The sequence below is a fragment of the Vespula vulgaris genome, chromosome 8, assembly GCF_905475345.1.
Source record: "Vespula vulgaris chromosome 8, iyVesVulg1.1, whole genome shotgun sequence".
Taxonomy (NCBI): domain Eukaryota; kingdom Metazoa; phylum Arthropoda; class Insecta; order Hymenoptera; family Vespidae; genus Vespula; species Vespula vulgaris.
Window position 1 is genome coordinate 3,562,255 of NC_066593.1, and position 19,300 is coordinate 3,581,554.

A 19,300-nucleotide genomic window follows, 5' to 3' on the forward strand; every position below is an offset into this window, starting at 1 on the left:
GAAGATTCGTGGAAGGATATTAAGAAATAAAGGTTTAACCATTCAATCGAATATAATTATTAATATACATTTTACATGATTTAAATGAAGAAGACCATGTACAACTTAAATAAGTTACATTTATATTCTTCAAATCTATTTAGAAATAATAATTTTTTAAAAATGCTATCTAGAATAAAGGCAGTTTGGCAAAGCTTTCAAAAAGATCAGCTTTGTGGTATTTAGCACTGACAATATAGTTTCAAATTAAAATGATCCATATAAAATTAACATTGTAGATATCTTGAATGATTACAATCAATCAATTTAATTACTACTAATACATATTTTTAATTTGTTCTAACATTGTAATTCGATTCAATTATAAATACGACAATATACATATTTCTTTTAATCATTATTATTACGATCAAATAATGTCTATTTTTTATCACACACATAGATATATACATACATGTGTGCGTGTGTGTGTATAAAAAATTATATAACCTTTGCACATAATTGTGGAGTCAAGTGAAAAAAGCATGTAATGATAAAATACGCATATATTATGTATGACAAAAAATTATATTCATTTAATTAGAATTCCTCTATCTATATATTTTTTCATTTTTGTTACACAAGAAAAAATATATATAATTTCACTTTTAAATGGTACTTCTCAAAAGATATTTATGTTACTTATTGCTATCATTACCACACATTTTTATATAAATTAAAATACCTATAGTCATTATTGGATATGTAATACGCTAAATATTTTTGCAAACATTCTTTCAGTTTTAAATTAATTCATTATTATACAAGTTATAAATAAAAAATTCTTTTTAGAATTAAAAAATTATGCTATAGGGTACTTTCCTGGATCAATTTCATTAATATGTCGTAAAAAAAATGTGACTTTCACTTGTTCAACATGACGACAAAGCTTCATGGCTAAACTTGTTCGTAATTTCATATGTTGTGTGAGAGATGGTAAGTTTAATAATAAAAAGGCGAGACCATCGATTTCCTGAAAGACGAAAACAATAATATTATTATATCTTATTTAAAAATTTGTTTTTTTGAACTTCGTATTTGATGTAATCAAGTATGACTCACTTCTTGTTTAACACGATAAGCGATGTCTTTACAATCATTTGTTTTTCTAAGATATCGAAATACGTCATCGACAGTCCAAAATAAAGGATTTGAATCAAGTTTACGAGTTTTTGGTCGTCTTTGTTTTTTTTGCATTCTTACATATTCTGCATCCGCTTCGGAACAATCAGACTCTATACTTGTGTCCCATTCACGTTCCCTTTTACTCCCTCTAGTGGTTGCTACATTTTGACTAAACCTTGTAAAATGATGTTTAGTATTTAAACTATTAGGACTTCCTGTTCGATTATCTTTCATTTTTCTATCATTAAAAGAACTTCCAGAGTCCTCTGAAGCATTACTTGATGGAGGTTCCGTCTTAAAATCATCTGACTTATCTGATTTTTCTAAACCTTTTTGTATCATGATATCTATTTCTGAAAGTGGTTGTCTACCATCAAACGTTTCTTCAAGACCATCTGACATATGTTTTGCCAAATCCAACGGCATAAAAGGCATTTCATCTTCGTATTCATAGTTGATTCTTTTGTCTCTATTGCCCCATCTTCCACGCCTTCTTCTACGTCTACCACCCCATGCTCTTGGTTTTTGTACCATTATACTTGTATAACCTTTTGGTTTACCTCGTTTTCCAGTTCCCACTGATGCTGCTGAAATTAAAGATTGCGCAACTTAAATAATGAAAAACACGAAACAGCTGGATGTATTTGTTATACTTACTAAATTTTGTTTTTGATGTTTTATGACATTTATCCGGACATTCATTTTCTAATACATGCAAGGGTCCAAATAAATTAGGGCAAACCATCAATTTTTTACAAATATTTCTACAAAAGTCTGCTACCATGTCTCCAGAAGTAACAACAGCAACACTTGCACGATAAGTATTATTTTTGTGTTTTGCTTTTAAAACTTCCAAACGATATCCAGGATCTGGCTTTGAATCACACTGTAATACCTTCAAAATTCTGGCACTTCTATATCCAACAGACACTATCATGGATAAAACTTCTCTCATTACTAAGACTACGGGACCAGGTCCTACAGCCTTTGGCAAAGTAGCTAATTTTCCTTTCGATATCATTGGGCCGGTAAAACAACGATAATTAAAATATATTTTTGGGCACCACAATGAAGAACGTGGTTCCGAAATTGGTATGTCAAGCACGTTGTTCTTCTTTTCTTCTTTTACAGGTGTTTGCACTTTTTTACAAATTTCGATGTAGTCTTTTGGTGGTTTTAATGGATAATGATTTGATTCACACCATCCAACAGGAAATATTTCTAAGGAACGCATATGAACTATATGTTCTGGTTTGTTGTCTTCATAGTTATCTAATTTTATCCATAATAAATTCATGACAATTTTAGTAATATGAGCAGCACAGATAATGTTCTCATATTCTGGGTCAACAGCTTCTAAACGCATACCACATTCAAAACCTGCATCTGCTGCATTTTTTCTCTCATAAAATAAATTTTCGTCAGCTTTTATACTTCCTGTTTTTTTCAAGTATTCATCCCAATCAAACTCTTCAGTATTGGAAATCCAGCCTTCTGGATGTGTAATTCTATAAAAAATATAAATATAAAAAATTTATTGATATTGCATTTTTAATGAAATATAAATAATAATAAATATTGTGTATACATTAAACTCAATACTTACTTAATATCATTTTTTTTTGACCAGCCAATTGGAAATATGTATGGATGTTCTGCTGTGCAAAGCCATGTATTTTTTTCAGATTGATTATATAAGCAAGAGTCAATATCAGTACCCTTTATATTTTCATCATGTTTATCGATATGGACTAGAAAGTATATGTCATCAAATACTTTTATAACAGTAGCAGGACATATTGTTGTATGATTTATTGGATTCAATGCCTCCAATTTCATTCCAACTTTAAAATTATGTTTAGGATGGTCAACTTCATTTTTAAATAATTCTTCTGATATATCACAATTTTTTGGTTTTGATTCAAGCGAATCTTTCCATTCTTCATAGGTATGCATGTCTATTATAGAACTAGGTGGTTCTAAAAACCAAGTTGAATCCGATTTACATGCAAATCCATACTGATGTAGATGTTCTGACGTACAAAACATCCAAAAGTCCTTAAACGATGAACCAGGTGTATCATACCTTAATAAAAGACGGCCACCAACATTTTCTATAATCTGAAAAGAAATTTATTCGTAAAATAATTAAAATACAATGAGAGATTTTAAAACATTCAATAAAATTAAAGTTAGATCATGATTTGGTACAATGTAACAATTCTTACCGTAGCTACCCATAATTTATAAGGATGTAACACATCGCTTACTTCGACTTTCATTCCTTGTTTAATTTTTTCTGTCATGCTAAGACCATCCTGTGAAAAGAGATATACTTGTTAATAACAATTATAATAAAATTAGAATAATATGGTAAAGAATGAAGAAAAAGACAAAATTTACCCCACTTAACATTCCTGGTGGTACAGTACGTGCAGTTGTTAAAAAATGAGATAATTTTTCAACGCAATCTGGTGATCTTTGAAGTATAACATCAGGAGGTACTAATTTTTTGTTATTTGCTGTACACCATCCAAGTTCATGAGCAGCTTCTTTAGTAAGATTAAACCAAAATTCTAATGTTCTCTCATCTCCACCAAAGTAGCGTAATCTTAATAGTGGTCCACAAGCCATAACAATCGAAGCAATCCAATAAGTAATGTCAGATTCATCTATTGTTTTTCCTATTGGTACCTCTAAAGCCATTCCTATCTCAATCCCACTTTGCAATGTTAATTCTACATGTGGAAACATAATTTGTGGAACCTCAACACTTTCAGTAGCATCAAGATAATCTTGCCAAAAAAATCCATTTTCTGTAACAATAATTTGAGATAATTAAAAATATAATAAAAATAAATAATATATTGAAAAATTATTTTCTCTTCTGTATTATTTAAATATATAATCTTTTAATTTCTAATCATATCCATATGTATATTTATGTATAATTATTTTCATTAAAAATAATATATTAACATTTTTTATAAAAGAAAATTATTACTGTATGACCATTATAATGAAAAAAAAAAGAGAAAAAAAAAAAGAAAAAAAAAATTAATAATAATTTTTATACGATTATTTACTTTCTCATTATAATATTTGTATATATTCACTAATAGATAGATATCGATTATAACCGTGTATATAAATATGTAAATTTCAAGAGATAATGAATTCATGACCATATATACGATTAAGTTTAGAAAATAAAGTTCAAAAGGTGATGTTTCTATGATCGTAAATATATTAACGGGACTTGAACGTCGTGTTCAAACTTTATTTATAAGTTTCATTATAATATTTCCTTATCTAAAAGTCATACATTTGTGGTTGTTAAAAGCAATGGTTTTTACAATAGAAGAGTAACATATTCCGTAAAACTTAAGGTTACCAAATAATATCTAGCGCGGTTTTGTTACGATCTAAATCATACAACGTTATATAATTATAAAATGCGATATATTACAAGTTTGATAATTAATAATAATCCGTAAAAGAACATCAAAAAAAAAAAAAAAAAAACAAAACAACTTACCACCTTCTTGATTTTTTTCTTGAGTCCGATTCTCGCACGATTCCATGTTTTCTCGCGTTATTATATTAAGAGAGATAGAGCCTGCACATCATACATCAAAATCAATTTTTTTATTTAGAACAAGCATCGAAATCATTTACATTATATGTATTATTTAACGCGATTCATTTAGAAATTTATTTTAAATAAATACAATGAAAGTTTATCAATACTTACGACCATTAGTCTCTAAGCAATCTCTTTTTCGAAATCTTTATCGAATTTATTTCAACGAAAAATACTATCGTCGCTCGTAACAGTCCGCCGTTCTACGCTTGCCCCGCCGTACGTATGTATCGTCGCTCTCTTTCTCCTGTCTCACTCTATCACTCTATCTCTCTCTCTCTATCTCTCTCTTACTCGCACTATCTTTCTTTCGCTTCTCTTGTCTCGAATTTCGTTCTCTTTCTTTCTTCTTTGTCTTTTTTCTAAACTCTTAACGCATCTAACAAACTTTACTTATCAAGCAACGAAATACTAATGCGTGAAGAACGAGTAAAATTTCGAATTTATTTCAATGTTCTCCCTGCCCCTACCCTTCTCTCCTTCGCCCCTACCCTTCACTCCCACCACTCTCTCACTCTCTTTCTCTTTCTAGTTTTATTATTCCAACTCCCTTTTCTGACCTCACATTCGTTATTCTTTTTCCCTTTTTCCCGTTATATATACACACACACACACTTATATATATATATATTTGTCTATGTACCGTTACATGAATGAACCTTGCAATTATGTACAATATAAAAGGTACATATCTTAAGTCTTTTATTACTTTAGTTCGTATCCTTCAGGTATAAAATAAAATTTATGGAAGGATAATTTGGAAGGTCCGAGGTAAATATGCCTCGGTCTTTACTGCTATTGGTGAGCGTGATCGTTAGCGCGAATCCAGATGTGTATGTAAGTAAAAATCTAATGCAAGAGTGAAACCATATATGTGTATTTATCCTTCTCATTCGTAAGCTTTATGCGCACCATCTAGCGAAATGTTCTTTTTTTTAAAGGGTAACTTTTTATTATTTCTCTATACTCTAATAATTATTTCAATGATTTTTTAAGTTAAAGATATCAATTTGAAGTAACAAACAATCGGTGTATCAATTTGTGTAAACGATTTTCATACAGAAAGACCAACGTTTTTAATGAAAAATTTAACTGAATATATTCGACTAAGTTCAGATTACAAGAAACATAAAACAATCAAATCAAATAATTTCCTTGTAGATGAATTTTGAATGACGTTGTACCTCGTTTATACGATGATATACATAACCAAATATATATCTTACAAATGAAATATTGATTATATCGAATTTTTGAAGAATGTAGATATTAGCAATTTTATTCCGTCAATACTGATTAGCAGACGATACTCTTTAAGCGCTCTCTTCAGTATTCTTTTTTTCAAATGGTTAAGCTAGGTAGAACCAGCGGTCGCGTTTGAAATCTTGTGTTTGTACGATATGCATCTTTCGCATAAATTTTTTTAACAACGAAAACGATCATGTTTCTTCTAATCTTGTCAAGATTTAATGTTTATAGTAAACGTATAATAATATATGATACTTCGCAAAGATGTACTTTGATCAATTTAAATATATTACATAACCTCAAAGGATTGGTTCGTTTCATGTCAAATAATGTGTTTGCATCACGTTTAAATTTACCACTTTCGGATAGCAGTATTAGAAAGTATTTAGATTATCTTTCTGACGTTTATCAAAATGATCAATGGAAAGAAAATAACTTTGTAAAAATGATTAATATAAGATCCATGGCAGGCATGTTAGAGGAACGTATTAATATTATGGAAAATGTAAAATACTTGCAAGATCTTGGTAAATAATAATATACTTTTTAATGTAAAGTTATAATTTGATATTTATTTATTTTTTTTACTTTTTTTTTATACAGGATCAATACAGATAATTGTTTAAAACTTATTTTTTAGGTAAAGAAGACGAAGAAATGAAAAAGTTAGCTCTGGAAGAAGAAGCAACATATAAACAACAGTTAGATGATCTGGATGAAAAGTTATTGAACATAATTTTATTTGATCTTGATAAAGAAAATTATAACAATACCATTCTTGAAATATCAGCTGGTGTCGGAGGTCAAGAGGCTATGCTTTTTGTTGAAGATCTTTATAAGATGTATTTAGGATATGCAGATTATTTAGGAATAGAATATGAATTATTAGAGCTTGATAAAAGTGAAAGTTGTGGTGTAAGACATGCTAGTATTTTACTTAAAGGTAATCTAGCTTTTAAAAAATTTAGACATGAAGGAGGCGTTCATAGAGTACAAAGAATACCAAAAACCGAAAAATCTGGTCGTATGCATACCAGTACAGTATCTGTTGCTATTCTACCAGAACCCACAGATATTGAAATTAGTTTAAATCATAAAGATCTGAAGATAGAAACAATGCGAGCATCGGGTGCTGGTGGTCAGCACGTAAATACAACTGATTCAGCTGTGAGAATAACTCATTGCCCAACTGGAATAACAGTAACTTGTGAAACGCAAAGATCACAAATAAAAAATAAAGAAATAGCACTCTTAAAGCTAAAAACTATTTTATATCAAGAAGAATTGAATAAACAAATTGGGATTGTTAGTGAAATGCGTAAGAAGCAAATGGGCTTAGGATTGAGAAATGAAAAGATAAGAACATATAATTATAATCAAGATCGTATCACGGATCACAGAGTAGAAAATGGAACAATGCATAATTTAAAATCGTTTATGACAGGAGGTGTAGAATTGGAAGAACTTGAAGGTATATTGCAAAGTAATATACAAACGAAAATTTTAGCGGATATGATAAATAAAGTAGAGTCCAAAACAAAATAATATTTCGTTTCTTCATAAAATTTATATCTTCTATTTTTGACAAAATTTTATGTTGTGTATATAAGTGTTAAATTGTATATAGTTTAATCCAATAAATTATACAATATTTAGGTAACATTTATATTTTGTTATATAGGATTCATCCAATAAAATTTTGTAATTTATTTGAAAAAGATACAACAAGATTTTAATAACGACGTGTCCATAGGCACACATTGTTTTTTAACTGTCATATAATACAATAATATACAAAATTAATATCCATAGTCTCTATAAATGTTAAACGCCCGCGCGCGCGCGATATATATCTTACATCGATTAATGTACATACAAAGCGCAAATGTGAATGATCGTAGTTTATTTATGAATGTGCGCTCGTATATGCGCCCCTGCTCTAGAATATCACTATAAACTTCTATCTATTGTAATCACTATGAAGAATTGTTTTAGTAATTGCATAATGATTCTTACAGCGAGTAGAGTTCCGACACATTAACGCAAGATTCCTTCATTAAATGATTAACCTACATGAGAATGAAGTAGTTTTACACCTACAACGTTATTCTCAAGAATTACTCTGCTCGTTTAAGTGGCATTTAAATGTTATGTGTGTTGTAAATGTTTCTTTCCTGCATGCCATTTCTTATGGCGATGTTCATTTAATATTTATTTACAAAATAGTTGCACACAGTATCAATATACGATGTACTAAATCCTTAATTGTTTTAACAATGATCAATCATTCACTAATGCACATTAATCCATGTTTTGTATTAATATTTGACCTTTGTACATAAATCTCACCTAAAAATTGTCTATCTATCCTAACTTATAAACATCGATTTGTATGGAAAATTTGTCAAACATAAAAAGAAAAACGATGTTTGACATTATATTTAAATATATGACGATAATAACTGTCGAAATAGTATTAACAATATTAAAGAAATTATGTAGATGTAGAAACATGAAGAGACGGATAAAGAGAAAAAGTGAAGAGCAGCAGCGCATAGAGCACAGATCGTATTGCGTTTCGGGCAGTAAGATTTTGCTTTTTGGACTTTCTCAGCTTTTAACGTATAATCTCGCGCGAGAGAACGATTGAACGATTAATATTCGCGATATAACTATTCGATATACATGTATCAGCCAGTATTTCAAGCCGTGCTGCGAATCAGCAGGGTGAAAAGAGGTAGAAACTGAGGGTCGCCTCTAGCATAAGCGTTCCATCTAGTTATATGCCAATGCATTTTGACTAGATCCTAAAATTTTGACATTAGATTAATCACGCTTCACATTCCTTTGCTTATTAAGGGTATATCGATATCATGATAGATATCATCTCGCAAAGAAATATATTGTTGGTTATAAAAAAAGCAAGACTTAATTGCACCGAAAGACAATCTGTCTGATTAAAATACACGTTAGCAACAAAAAGATAAGGAAATTGCTTGGCCCTTGATCGCTAGCTAATCCACAGAGATCCTTAATTTCACTTTCTCTTGGGTGAGTTCTTATACAGGATTCTGGCCTTTTCCTCTTTAAAAATGTCCAAGCCTTTTGACAAACCAGAGAATTATTCTCATATATCACTTCTTCAGGTACCACGGTTAAAGATGGAACCGTGGTGTCGTAGCAAGTGCCTATATTAACTACAATTAATAACATGTTGCTGAAATTGACTGGTTGCACAACGTAAGGTCTTGCGCATTCATCGTCTGTATCAACCTCGATGTTGTAATCGGTTACGGATGAATTGCGCAAATATAAATATACCTGAAAATTTTATTTTATTTTGATTTAAATTACTTCTTTATTGATGTAATTATTTTAAAATATCGTTTATATTAACCTCTTTATCGCAAGCCTCTGGCCGTGTTCTATTAATTAAAACTTTCATATCAAATAATTTTTCATCTTTGGCATCGACTGGAGCTTTAACGTCATTTTCATGATAATCCTCGTGCATACCATCGTTTTCATTTGGGTAAGTATAAGCGTATGCGTAATCCGAACTCCAAATACCTGCTTTTACCCAGACCCAAGTTATATGGCCAATAATCCAGGTAATAACTTTTTTGAAACTTGTCCAGGGCTATAAATTAAAATAAAGTCTTTTTAAATATATCCTTTTACAAGGGATTTTAAGCTAGATTTTAAGAGATATTGTCATACAATAGGACCCTTTTCTTTAAAATATTTTAAAGATATTTAACCAACCGTCAGTAATATACTAGCATCGTTTTTCGTCTGTTTACTTTTGAAACAGACTGCTTGATAATCATACATCCTGATCTTTTCAAAAATGCCTTCCTTTACAAGACCAGCCATTACAGGACCTCTGACTTCACCAAAGAATCTTCCAGCATCGATCTCGTCTTCCGCCGCGATTATGTATCCGTTGTTATCGATCAAATAACATGCCCATGAATCGTTTCCGCAATGTTTATAACAATTACCAAGCCCTTCACAATTAAACGTTATGTTTTGAAATAGACCTTGTAGAGCAGTATGTTGAAATTGAAATCCTACGACGGCTACTGGTGCTTTAGTTTTTCCATTACCTGCAGATAATAATACAAATATGTACATACGTCTATATATATATATATATATATATATATATATATATATATATAATTTATACAATTTTTGATTAAGATAAATAATCAATTGGCAATTCAATTTACCGATAAATATGGCACGACTGGCAGTGACTAAAGTAGTATTATCTGCTCCTTCGTCATCGATTGGGACCGAAAAGACAAAGCTTTCTGGTTGAACATAATGTTGTTCTACTGCACGTTTGTACCAAACCTCATCTATTGCTTTAGGGTACATGTTGCTAAAGTGGTCATCAGGTATAGGATCTTCTTCGTCCAATAGAAAATCTTGCCATCTTGTTAAGCCACTGTGTGTGGCCATGAAAGCAAGCGTCACTCCAAAACGTTGTTGAAATTCCTTCCTATGAAAAGTTACGTGTTAAAATTTAATCAAAACTTCTCTTTTCTTTTTTCTTTTGTTTTACTATGATTTATAAGTAATACAAAATACGGATATATCGAGCTAGGTATTGTGATTAGTAATTATCTTGGAATTTGTTGATTTGTTCGCTTATGCATATACATATATACGTAAATTGTACGTAAATTTGATTAAAAATGTGCCAAGTTATTAAACAAATATTTATATAAATTTGCACAAATCTCTTTTGAATGGAATTTGTGAATTTTTAATTTATTTATTTTTAGATTTATAATACAGTTAGTTACATATTATATATATACGTATATTAGGGCTATTTGAAAAATTCGCAGTTAGTTTTTGCTTTAAGACGTATTTTATTTTAAGAACGAAATCTATACGGTAAAAAAAGCTGCGAATTTTTCGAATTTCTCTTGTATATATATATATGTGTGTGTGTGCGTATTTGTGTATAATAAAATCGTGCAAATTTATATAATCTCGTACGGGTTAATATATTTTATTTCTACAGCGATACATTTTGTATTGAGAAAATTCATTTGTTATCACAGTAGAGCTTCGCTTCCTCTTCACGAATCCATTCCTGAAAGATGATGCTGGCCCTACGAAGAAGCGTATAAGCAACTTGTTTGCTAATAAAAAAAATTTCGATGAACCAACAAGAAAAATGTGTGAGACACCAGAGAAAAAGAAGGTAAATGAATATCCAACGAATTTGTGACGAGTCATATAGCGGAAGAAAGATTAAAAAGAAAAAAAAAAATAAATAAATAAAATAAAATAAATACAATTAAAAAATAAAAACGATTCAAAAGAAGTAGTAACAAAATAAATAAATAAATACAACTATAGTATAAAAACAGATCGAAAAAACAATTTGGAGTGAAAGAAAGTTATAGTGCAATAGATTAATAAAGATCGTAATAATCGAGGCAGTTTTATTTTCTAAAGGCGAAAGGTGCGATTTGATGAACGTTACCTGGTTAGCAGATTCATCAGCCTAGCTAAAGGTCTGCATTGCGTCAAAGTGGTTAAATATTAGTCAAAAAAGAATAGGTGCATTTTTTACTATCCTGATTATAAAGAAATGAATAAAATAAGAGAAAAACTGTGCAAATAACTTAAGAACAGAGAAGAACGACACAGTATTGTCTCTCTCTCTCTCTCTTTTTTCCTTTTTCTTTCTCATTCTCTCGTTCTCTCGTTTTCACTCACTCTCTCTCTCTCTCTCTCTCTCTCCCTCTCTCTTGACTTAATTCATGACGGTGTGTTTGCGCTTGTATGACATTTCTCGTGATCCGTGTTAAGGAACTAAATATATTTAATCACATCCGATCGAATTCGCGTTGGTATTGCGAAAATTCGCAATCTCTTTTATTTTTTTATATCTTTTTTTATTTTCAAGGTTTTTTTTTCTATTAAAAATTAATGAAAAATTAGCTCACCCTTTTTCTTCGCGGGTGGTACTGGGATTCGCAAACCACTCGGTTACCTTAGCATCGAACACCAGACTCGAAAGAAGGTATCTATCACAGTAATAAGAATTTTTGTCGGCCTTGTAAGGATTAGCTGTTAACATAAAAAGTTTTCTATTACAAAACAAATTATTTCCATTTTTATTCAATATTATAAATAATTTCGTTAGATTTCAATTATCATTAATAATTTATAGTGTGTTATAAATAATAATTTAGATACTAACGGTAAGATTTGCGATGTGAGCCATGACCGGAACTCGCGGCAGAATACTCTGGCGGTTGGGATCGTTGTTTCATGTCGATCCATTTCCAACCTGGCAAACGGGTACGTTTCAGAAAATGTAAGAGTTCCATTTCTGAGTTATTGAACTTGTGTTCACCCTCATAATGATATCTGCGATAATAAAAAATTATCATTTTTATCTTTGAATTTTTATTATTCGTTTAATGTCAATTATAATACATTAGATTTGAAGTTATTATTTATTAGTATAGATATAGTTATAAGTGAATAGAAACAAATTTACTTATAGTGCAATAGTATTATTAAAAAAAAAAAAAAAAAGAATAGACTTACTTGCAATACATCCAATCAGGATGCACCCGCCAGTTGTTACCCGGGAAGTAATCTGTCACGTTTTTTCCTATGACGAGTAAACGTTAATTTCTTTTTTAATTTAATATTAAAAAAAAAATGTACTAAGGATATTATACATAATATAATAATTAATGTATGAATGCAAAGTAGTAAAAAAGAAGACCAGTTCATGGATCTGTTATATCTTTAAAATTTTCTATTTTACAAGTTTTTATTTTACTGATAGTAATGAATAAGTAGATGTTGTTATTATAGTAAAAATAAAAACTTGATTTGATCTATATTTTATGTGAGAACAAATGAGATATTTCGTTGAAAGCTTTGTTCTGAAATTTTTTCTGGAACGAAATATTTATCTATCTAATTATTAGCTTTTATGATCCACTTTGTGGATTTTGAAAAACGTTGCTACATATAAATATGTAAATAACAAACAGCATACTCACCCCTCACATGAGATCTGTGTATCTCCTCGGCGCCGTGTACACGATAGCTTCCAGCATAATCGTGCTGCGGAAGACTCACGACCACCGTGAATGGGGTTTTTGAAATTCCGGTATAATCGTATTTTCTTTTCACTCGACCAACACGTTTCTATTTTTAATAAATAATCCACAAATAGAGCTCGAATATATTGTAACGTTACTTCTATTGAAATTTATTAGGTCAATCAATTCTGTCTCTTTCCAAGTAAAAAAAAAAAAAAGAAAAATAATGATAATAAATTTTTATACTCTTTATTAATATTTAATTAATAATGTAGTTTTTATGGATATTAACGACTTCTTCTTTATTCTGATAAAAGCTTTTGACTTTCCCTCCTATTAAATGACTCAATTTGTACCGTAATTGAATAGAACATTTTGATAGACCTAATAGATAACAAATTTTTCATCGAATATATATATATATATATATATATATATATATATATACTCACCATGTCATCGTAATGATATTTCGTATGTAATGTCACGCTACCGTTAGCTTGATTGACCACATCATTACGGAGCTGCGAAGAAACGATTATTGACATTAACCATCTCAGCTCGGATCTTAGCTTATTGATGATTCATCAATTTGTGATAATTCTATACCATAATTATTCCTTCATCGAATTCTCTCGGTCCTTTGTCTTGATCCATTAATTCGACCTCAGTCATATCGACGCTGTTGTATGCCGGTTTTAATATACCTTGGAACTATTAAATAATAATTTTATGAGACGGACTTATATAATATATTTATGATTAGTATCTTTCAATTTAACACAGATCATAGTTACCACAGGTCGAAGATCAGGATGAATTAGGATGTAGCCGTTATTGGTAACGATGAACGCATATCCATTAACACCCAGCTATAAAGACAAATAAAACAAAACAAACCATGTGAATCGTTTATGGTATAGATTCTAAAGAGGTTTAAAATGATCAATAACTTCTTACCATGTGTGGCATCATCAACTTTTGTATTTCCTCGATGGGTACGTCCGTCCCAGCAACACCGAGAAGATCGGCGATTCGTGTCTGCGCATACAATTATCGACAATTTTAAAAGATCCTTCGCAGGTCGCGTGACAGGGACGTTATCGAAATAAATTACAAATGATCATATCATCCCAAGTCGCATAACCAGAAGCGTATCTACCTTCTCCAACAAGGCTATCACAATGAACTCGTTCTAAAGACACACGTTACTAGTATCCAAAAAATGATATACTAAATAAACGAATAACGATAAATGTGTGTTATCTGACACGTCTGGACATATGTATGTATATAAAACTAGCTCACTACGTTATCAATAATAATAATAATAATAATAATAATAATAATAATAATAATAATAATAATAATAATAATAATAATAATAATAATAATAATAATAATAATAATAATAATAATAATAATAATAATAATAATAATAACAATAACAATAACAATAATAATAATAATAATAACAATAATAATAATAATAATAATAATAATAATAATAATCACCATAGTAATAATGATGATAATAATAATAATAGTAATAATAATAAGAAGAAGAAGAAGAAAAATAATAAAAATAGTAAACATAATAATGACAATAATAATAATAATAATAATAATAATAATAATAATAATAATAATAATAATAATAATAATAGAGTAATTGCAATCATAATCATATTAATAATAATAATATACAATAATAACAATAATAACGTCTGACGCAGGCTAAATCCTAGGTATTAATTCCAATAATTAGCACGCCGTTGATCTTTCGATCGTCGATTTTTACGAAGAATACGAATCTTTGTTGAACCAAGTACGAACAGGAACGTAGCTTTTTTGATACATTTTACGAAATTAATTTTCAATGTTCAATCGTTAACAATGCAATTTTTTCGCAAACGATATAATAATTCGTAGTTCGTATAAAATCGACCAACTGCAATGGCGTTTAAATGTAATCTACTGATGTAATTCCTCTAACGAAATTCTAGCACTCAATAAACTGCCAAGTCGTATCGTGTGTATAATTATGTGAGTTTGTCGATTAGTTTTTAATTTGTTTTGTTTTCAAAAGTTCTTTTTTCTCAAACACGACGACTGCAGAAAATGACTTCGTCTACGAGTCAACGATAATAATAATGTTAATAATAACGACAACAATAATAATAATAACAATAATAATAATAATAATGATAATAATAATGGTAATAATAATAATAATAAAAATGATTAACTTTTACGAGGAAGTTCGCCGTTCGCAATCCAACAGGCGGGCGGGAATTTCCCATTTTTCTACTCGTCTCGACAGGACACAGGGTAGACTAAAGTACCTAAACCTACCTAATGATTAAACCAATTGCAGTACTAATGTTAGACCAAAGTAAGATACCAGAGAGACGAAGGTGGACCTAAAAGGAACGAAAGAAATGTCACACGACGACCGTTTATCCATATCGTATAGATAAAAAATAATCTTCTATCTTTTTTGTTCTTTCTTATTTTTTTCTTTTTTTTTTCTTTTTTTCTTTTACTGGAAATATTATAGACCAGCCAAATTTATATCGCGTTAGATAAAATTTTAATTTTCGATTATAATTTATTTCTCGTAAACGTGCAAAATTTGGATCTGCATACGGTCGCTGTGTGTACGAATATAAAAGGTGTAGGTATAGGGTTCTATGCATTGAAACAACGTTGCTTGTGTTTTTTGGCTGCCAACCTCTCTTGTCTCTGTCACCCAGTAAGCTTCGTTCACCAGCACCTGCCTTGTGATGTTCTGTGGACAAAGAGGAACTTAAAACCGACGAAAGAGACTGCGTTTCTGGATAATGAAACGAATCGATCGAAAAATTTCCATGTAGGACGAATGCAAGGACACGAAGATTGTGATAATAATATTCGTTTTTAAATGGATTTCAGGATTTTCATAATATAATAATGTGATCTCTCGTTAGAAAAAAAGAAAATTTCGTACGGTGAATGAGAATGAATGAGTTCGTGCCGTGAATCAAAATGAGTTAAGCGAATGAAAAGGACGGGAATTTTTCCAATACGTACGCTTATTTATATAAGTTGGCCGAAGAATTAACATCGAGTATGTACTTTGCCTGTGTGCTTTACCTAACTTCGTCAAGAAAAAAAAAAATCACATTTCTCTTCGCAACTATAGATTCTCTAAATCGTTCTGGATTTCTTTGCGATATTTTTCATTTTATCTAATATGTAACACTTCTTTTATATGTTTTCTTCTTTCGTAAGAATATTATTTAATCATTAAGAATTAAACGTTATTTAATAAATTCGAAACTTACCGCGTCTTCACGTCTGTCGAAGACGGGCATGCTAACCGAAGTCATCAATCTGTATTCCTGATAATCTTCACTTTGTTCGTGCGATTTTTTTTGTTTCTTCACGAATCTGCGGTCCTGTTCCTCCATGTTGAAGAGTTTCCTATTTCTATGGTATTGTAGAAATCGTTCCTTTTGTTCTTCGCTTTCACGTTGTTCCCACACCCAGTCCGTCATTTTTGGATCCGTAATGTCAGCATAGACTGGTGTCCATATAGTTGGATGATCCGTACGACCCAAAACCAATGGTCTGGCCATCACGGGAATATATTTCAAGACCTAAAAAAAAAAAAGGTTCAATAAGTATTATTTGAATGTTTAATTGGTGGATCGATCGAATAAAGAATATTTTACCTCCTCTCGAACTTCAGCCAAAGTACAAAGATGAACGTAATATCCTCTATTCGCGCAAGCCATCCATTGTACCTCACGAACATCCGCTACTTCTCGACCAATCAGATAAGTGAACATTCTAACCGGCATATCAGCTTTCAAAGGTTCATCAGGATTATCCTTCCAATTATATTCTTCGAAAATCTCCTTATAATTAAAAGGTACACCGTCCGTTATCAGCATAATTGCCTGATTACATCTTGCTCCTTCTTTTTCCAAACGATAAGATGCAAGTAGTTCGAAAGCTGTGGTCAAGGCTAAAGAAAAATTTGCAATGTTCACTGTCTCGAGGTTTGAAATAGCTCTCTTCAGTTCTCTCACGTTTGCTAAATTCGCTTGAACCAAGGTATCGTTGAAACAAGGAACCACCTAAAATGGAAGAGTCTTACGTAATACAGTATTGAAGTCGTATGAAAGTATAAATCACTTCGTTGGGAAATGATAAGATATAAATATAAAAATTTTTATGCGATTTTTAATAATATCAAAAAGTAAATAATCGAAATTAGAAAAATATTCTCCAATAAGACTTTACCTCTTTCGTAATATTCGAGAATGTAATGATATTGACAAAATCATTATTTCCAAGTGTGTCCAAAATATTATTAACGACGTGTCGAGCGATTTCTCGACGCATTCCGGTCATGCTACCGGATATATCCATAAGTATAAGAATGTCCTTGGGACTAGTAGCTGCTTCGATATACCAACTTCTTGTTCTGCAATCGAAGAGATCGACCGGTTCCATATACCAACTCATTGCAGGGTACTGTCTCATAAAACCCGTAGCACTGCCGAAATATTGCCAGGATAAGGATGGATCTTGTTCGTAATTATTAATGAATGTCTTGTCCAATTCCTCGGACCACTTAATCGCCCTGAGTACTTCCGACGCACGTTCGTATACATTTGTTGGCACGTGAACCGCGGACATATTCAAATTTACTTGTCCACCGAAATGGTCACTATACTCGAGCTCGATTGTAGTATTTTTCGCGTTAATAAAGTCGAAGGACTCTGGAGGATCGGCGTCTGGTGCTGATAAAGCAGACGTTTCGGCAACGTCCATAATTCTCTGATGAACAAATAAAACCCCCATCGAATTGGATTGAAAAGACAAATTTTTCTCGAGAAATTTTAATAACAATGATAGATAATAATAATAATAAAAAAAAAGAACGAACTATACCCTTATCGCCGAAATTTTAGATTCCATCATCGCTTTGATATCCTTGGCAATATCGTGTACCAGAGCGCCTCCGTCACGAGGTTTAACCTCCGCGTGTTTGTAACTCTCATGAAACTTTTCCACATTCGTCACGTATTTTCCCAATTGCGACAACTCGAAACCCAGCTTTTCCGCCCATGTTTCCACTCTAAAAGAAAGGAAAAAAAAAATAGGGAGAGAATTTGAATCGATTGATTAATAAAACAACTTTAACGTCATAGTCACGTTACAGTATCTCTAAGAGAGTTAAGTTCTTAATACGATTATACGTGTCTCCTTTTATCGCAATTACATGTTGCAACACTGATACGTATTATCATCCACGAAGATAGAAAAGAAAGCAAAAAAATATATATACACAAAATGTTCATTTATAGAAAAAAAAGTGTAAATAAATGTATTAAGGGAAGGTTCGACCTTGAAAGCAATCTCGTTGATAAACGTAAAAGAATGTCGTCGCGGTGATGGATGAAGTAGATTGAATTGAATCAAGAGAAAAATAAAATAAAATAAAATAAACTAAAATAAAATAAAATAAAATAAAATAAAATAAAATAAAATAAATAAAAAAGAAAGAAAATGAAGAAAATAATCCCGATTGAAATACTTACGTGTTGTGAGAAATACCGTCACCAGGATCGGGTGCCTCGATCAGGATCAGGAACAGGGTGGCGACGGTGGCCAGTAGGAAAGGGGACTTCATCACTTCTCGAGACCTCTCTCGCTTCGGCTCTCTGCTGTTTACGCGAGGACACGGTAAACAAAACTGAGCCCGAGAGCAGACTCGCGTCTGACATTAAGGATGCCCTCGTAGTCCTCGTCTTCGTCGTCGTAGTCGTCTTCACCGTCTTCGTCGTCGTCGTCGTTGTTGTCGTTGTCGTTGCCACCACCGTTTTCGTCGTCGTACACGTTCTTGTTTGTCGCCGTTATCGTTGTCGTTGTCACCGTCGTCACCGTCGTCACCGTCACCGTCACCGTCGTCGTCGTCGTTGCGCTGCCAACGGCGCTGGTAGTGCGCATAATACAACCGACCACGTTCCACGGTGGTGGTTTCTACATTTATCGATCGGCAAATGCTTTTGACCTCGAGCTTGCGCGTAAGCTCATCGTCCTACGAACGACCGTCATACGCCGTCGAAATGCCTGACGACGCGACGCCGCGCCACTC

The 19,300-nt window shown here is 31.4% G+C and overlaps 3 protein-coding genes across 9 annotated transcripts; 1 reads left to right on the forward strand and 2 right to left on the reverse strand.

Moving 5' to 3' along the window:
- Window positions 1-33: 33 nt before the first annotated feature.
- On the reverse strand, window positions 34-5,646 carry LOC127065935 (scm-like with four MBT domains protein 2). Of its 4 annotated transcripts, none has more exons than XM_050999000.1 (8): window positions 4,919-5,646; window positions 4,706-4,783; window positions 3,568-3,980; window positions 3,393-3,482; window positions 2,771-3,285; window positions 1,822-2,672; window positions 1,102-1,751; window positions 34-1,012 (listed from the first exon to the last, which is right to left on the reverse strand). In XM_050999000.1, exons 2-8 carry the CDS (start codon window positions 4,746-4,748, stop codon window positions 842-844), a joined length of 2,733 nt encoding a protein of 910 aa, XP_050854957.1. In that variant the 5' UTR covers window positions 4,749-4,783; window positions 4,919-5,646; the 3' UTR covers window positions 34-841. The 4 variants fall into 4 exon arrangements, with proteins under 4 accessions (XP_050854957.1, XP_050854958.1, XP_050854955.1 ...); XM_050999001.1 differs by having other exon boundaries at window positions 1,102-1,742; window positions 4,703-4,783; XM_050998998.1 differs by having other exon boundaries at window positions 1,102-1,748; window positions 4,703-4,783.
- A 35-nt stretch (window positions 5,647-5,681) lies between these two features.
- On the forward strand, window positions 5,682-7,715 carry LOC127065936 (peptide chain release factor 1-like, mitochondrial). Its single transcript, XM_050999002.1, has 2 exons — window positions 5,682-6,582; window positions 6,696-7,715. Exons 1-2 carry the CDS (start codon window positions 6,249-6,251, stop codon window positions 7,598-7,600), a joined length of 1,239 nt encoding a protein of 412 aa, XP_050854959.1. The 5' UTR covers window positions 5,682-6,248; the 3' UTR covers window positions 7,601-7,715.
- Window positions 7,716-7,742: 27 nt separating this feature from the next.
- Window positions 7,743-19,162, reverse strand: LOC127065933 (voltage-dependent calcium channel subunit alpha-2/delta-3). Of its 4 annotated transcripts, XM_050998990.1 has the most exons (19): window positions 18,744-19,162; window positions 18,094-18,280; window positions 17,440-17,979; window positions 16,866-17,273; window positions 16,476-16,790; window positions 15,884-15,940; window positions 14,110-14,190; window positions 13,947-14,021; window positions 13,759-13,863; window positions 13,602-13,673; window positions 13,108-13,255; window positions 12,641-12,707; window positions 12,288-12,457; window positions 12,031-12,154; window positions 11,565-11,597; window positions 10,291-10,565; window positions 9,821-10,164; window positions 9,453-9,695; window positions 7,743-9,376 (listed from the first exon to the last, which is right to left on the reverse strand). In XM_050998990.1, exons 1-19 carry the CDS (start codon window positions 18,833-18,835, stop codon window positions 8,984-8,986), a joined length of 3,729 nt encoding a protein of 1,242 aa, XP_050854947.1. In that variant the 5' UTR covers window positions 18,836-19,162; the 3' UTR covers window positions 7,743-8,983. The 4 variants fall into 4 exon arrangements, with proteins under 4 accessions (XP_050854947.1, XP_050854949.1, XP_050854948.1 ...); XM_050998992.1 differs by lacking the exon at window positions 15,884-15,940 and having other exon boundaries at window positions 18,744-19,161; XM_050998991.1 differs by lacking the exon at window positions 11,565-11,597 and having other exon boundaries at window positions 18,744-19,161.
- Window positions 19,163-19,300: the final 138 nt, after the last annotated feature.

Excerpts from the sequence above, each read along its gene's own strand:
- LOC127065936 (XM_050999002.1), top strand. The coding sequence starts at position 6,249 with ATGTTTCTTCTAATCTTGTCAAGATTTAATGTTTATAGTAAACGTATA. Across the intron at positions 6,583-6,695 it reads AAAATACTTGCAAGATCTTG|GTAAAGAAGACGAAGAAATG; the intron begins GTAAATAATAAT and ends CTTATTTTTTAG.
- LOC127065935 (XM_050998997.1), bottom strand. The coding sequence starts at position 4,748 with ATGGAATCGTGCGAGAATCGGACTCAAGAAAAAAATCAAGAAGGTG. Across the intron at positions 2,673-2,770 it reads TCAAAAAAAAATGATATTAA|AATTACACATCCAGAAGGCT; the intron begins GTAAGTATTGAG and ends TATTTTTTATAG. Across the intron at positions 1,013-1,101 it reads CTTATCGTGTTAAACAAGAA|GAAATCGATGGTCTCGCCTT; the intron begins GTGAGTCATACT and ends TTCGTCTTTCAG.
- LOC127065933 (XM_050998990.1), bottom strand. The coding sequence starts at position 18,835 with ATGAAGTCCCCTTTCCTACTGGCCACCGTCGCCACCCTGTTCCTGATC. Across the intron at positions 13,256-13,601 it reads AATATCATTACGATGACATG|AAACGTGTTGGTCGAGTGAA; the intron begins GTGAGTATATAT and ends TATTAAAAATAG. Across the intron at positions 10,566-11,564 it reads CTGATGAATCTGCTAACCAG|GAAGGAATTTCAACAACGTT; the intron begins GTAACGTTCATC and ends AACTTTTCATAG.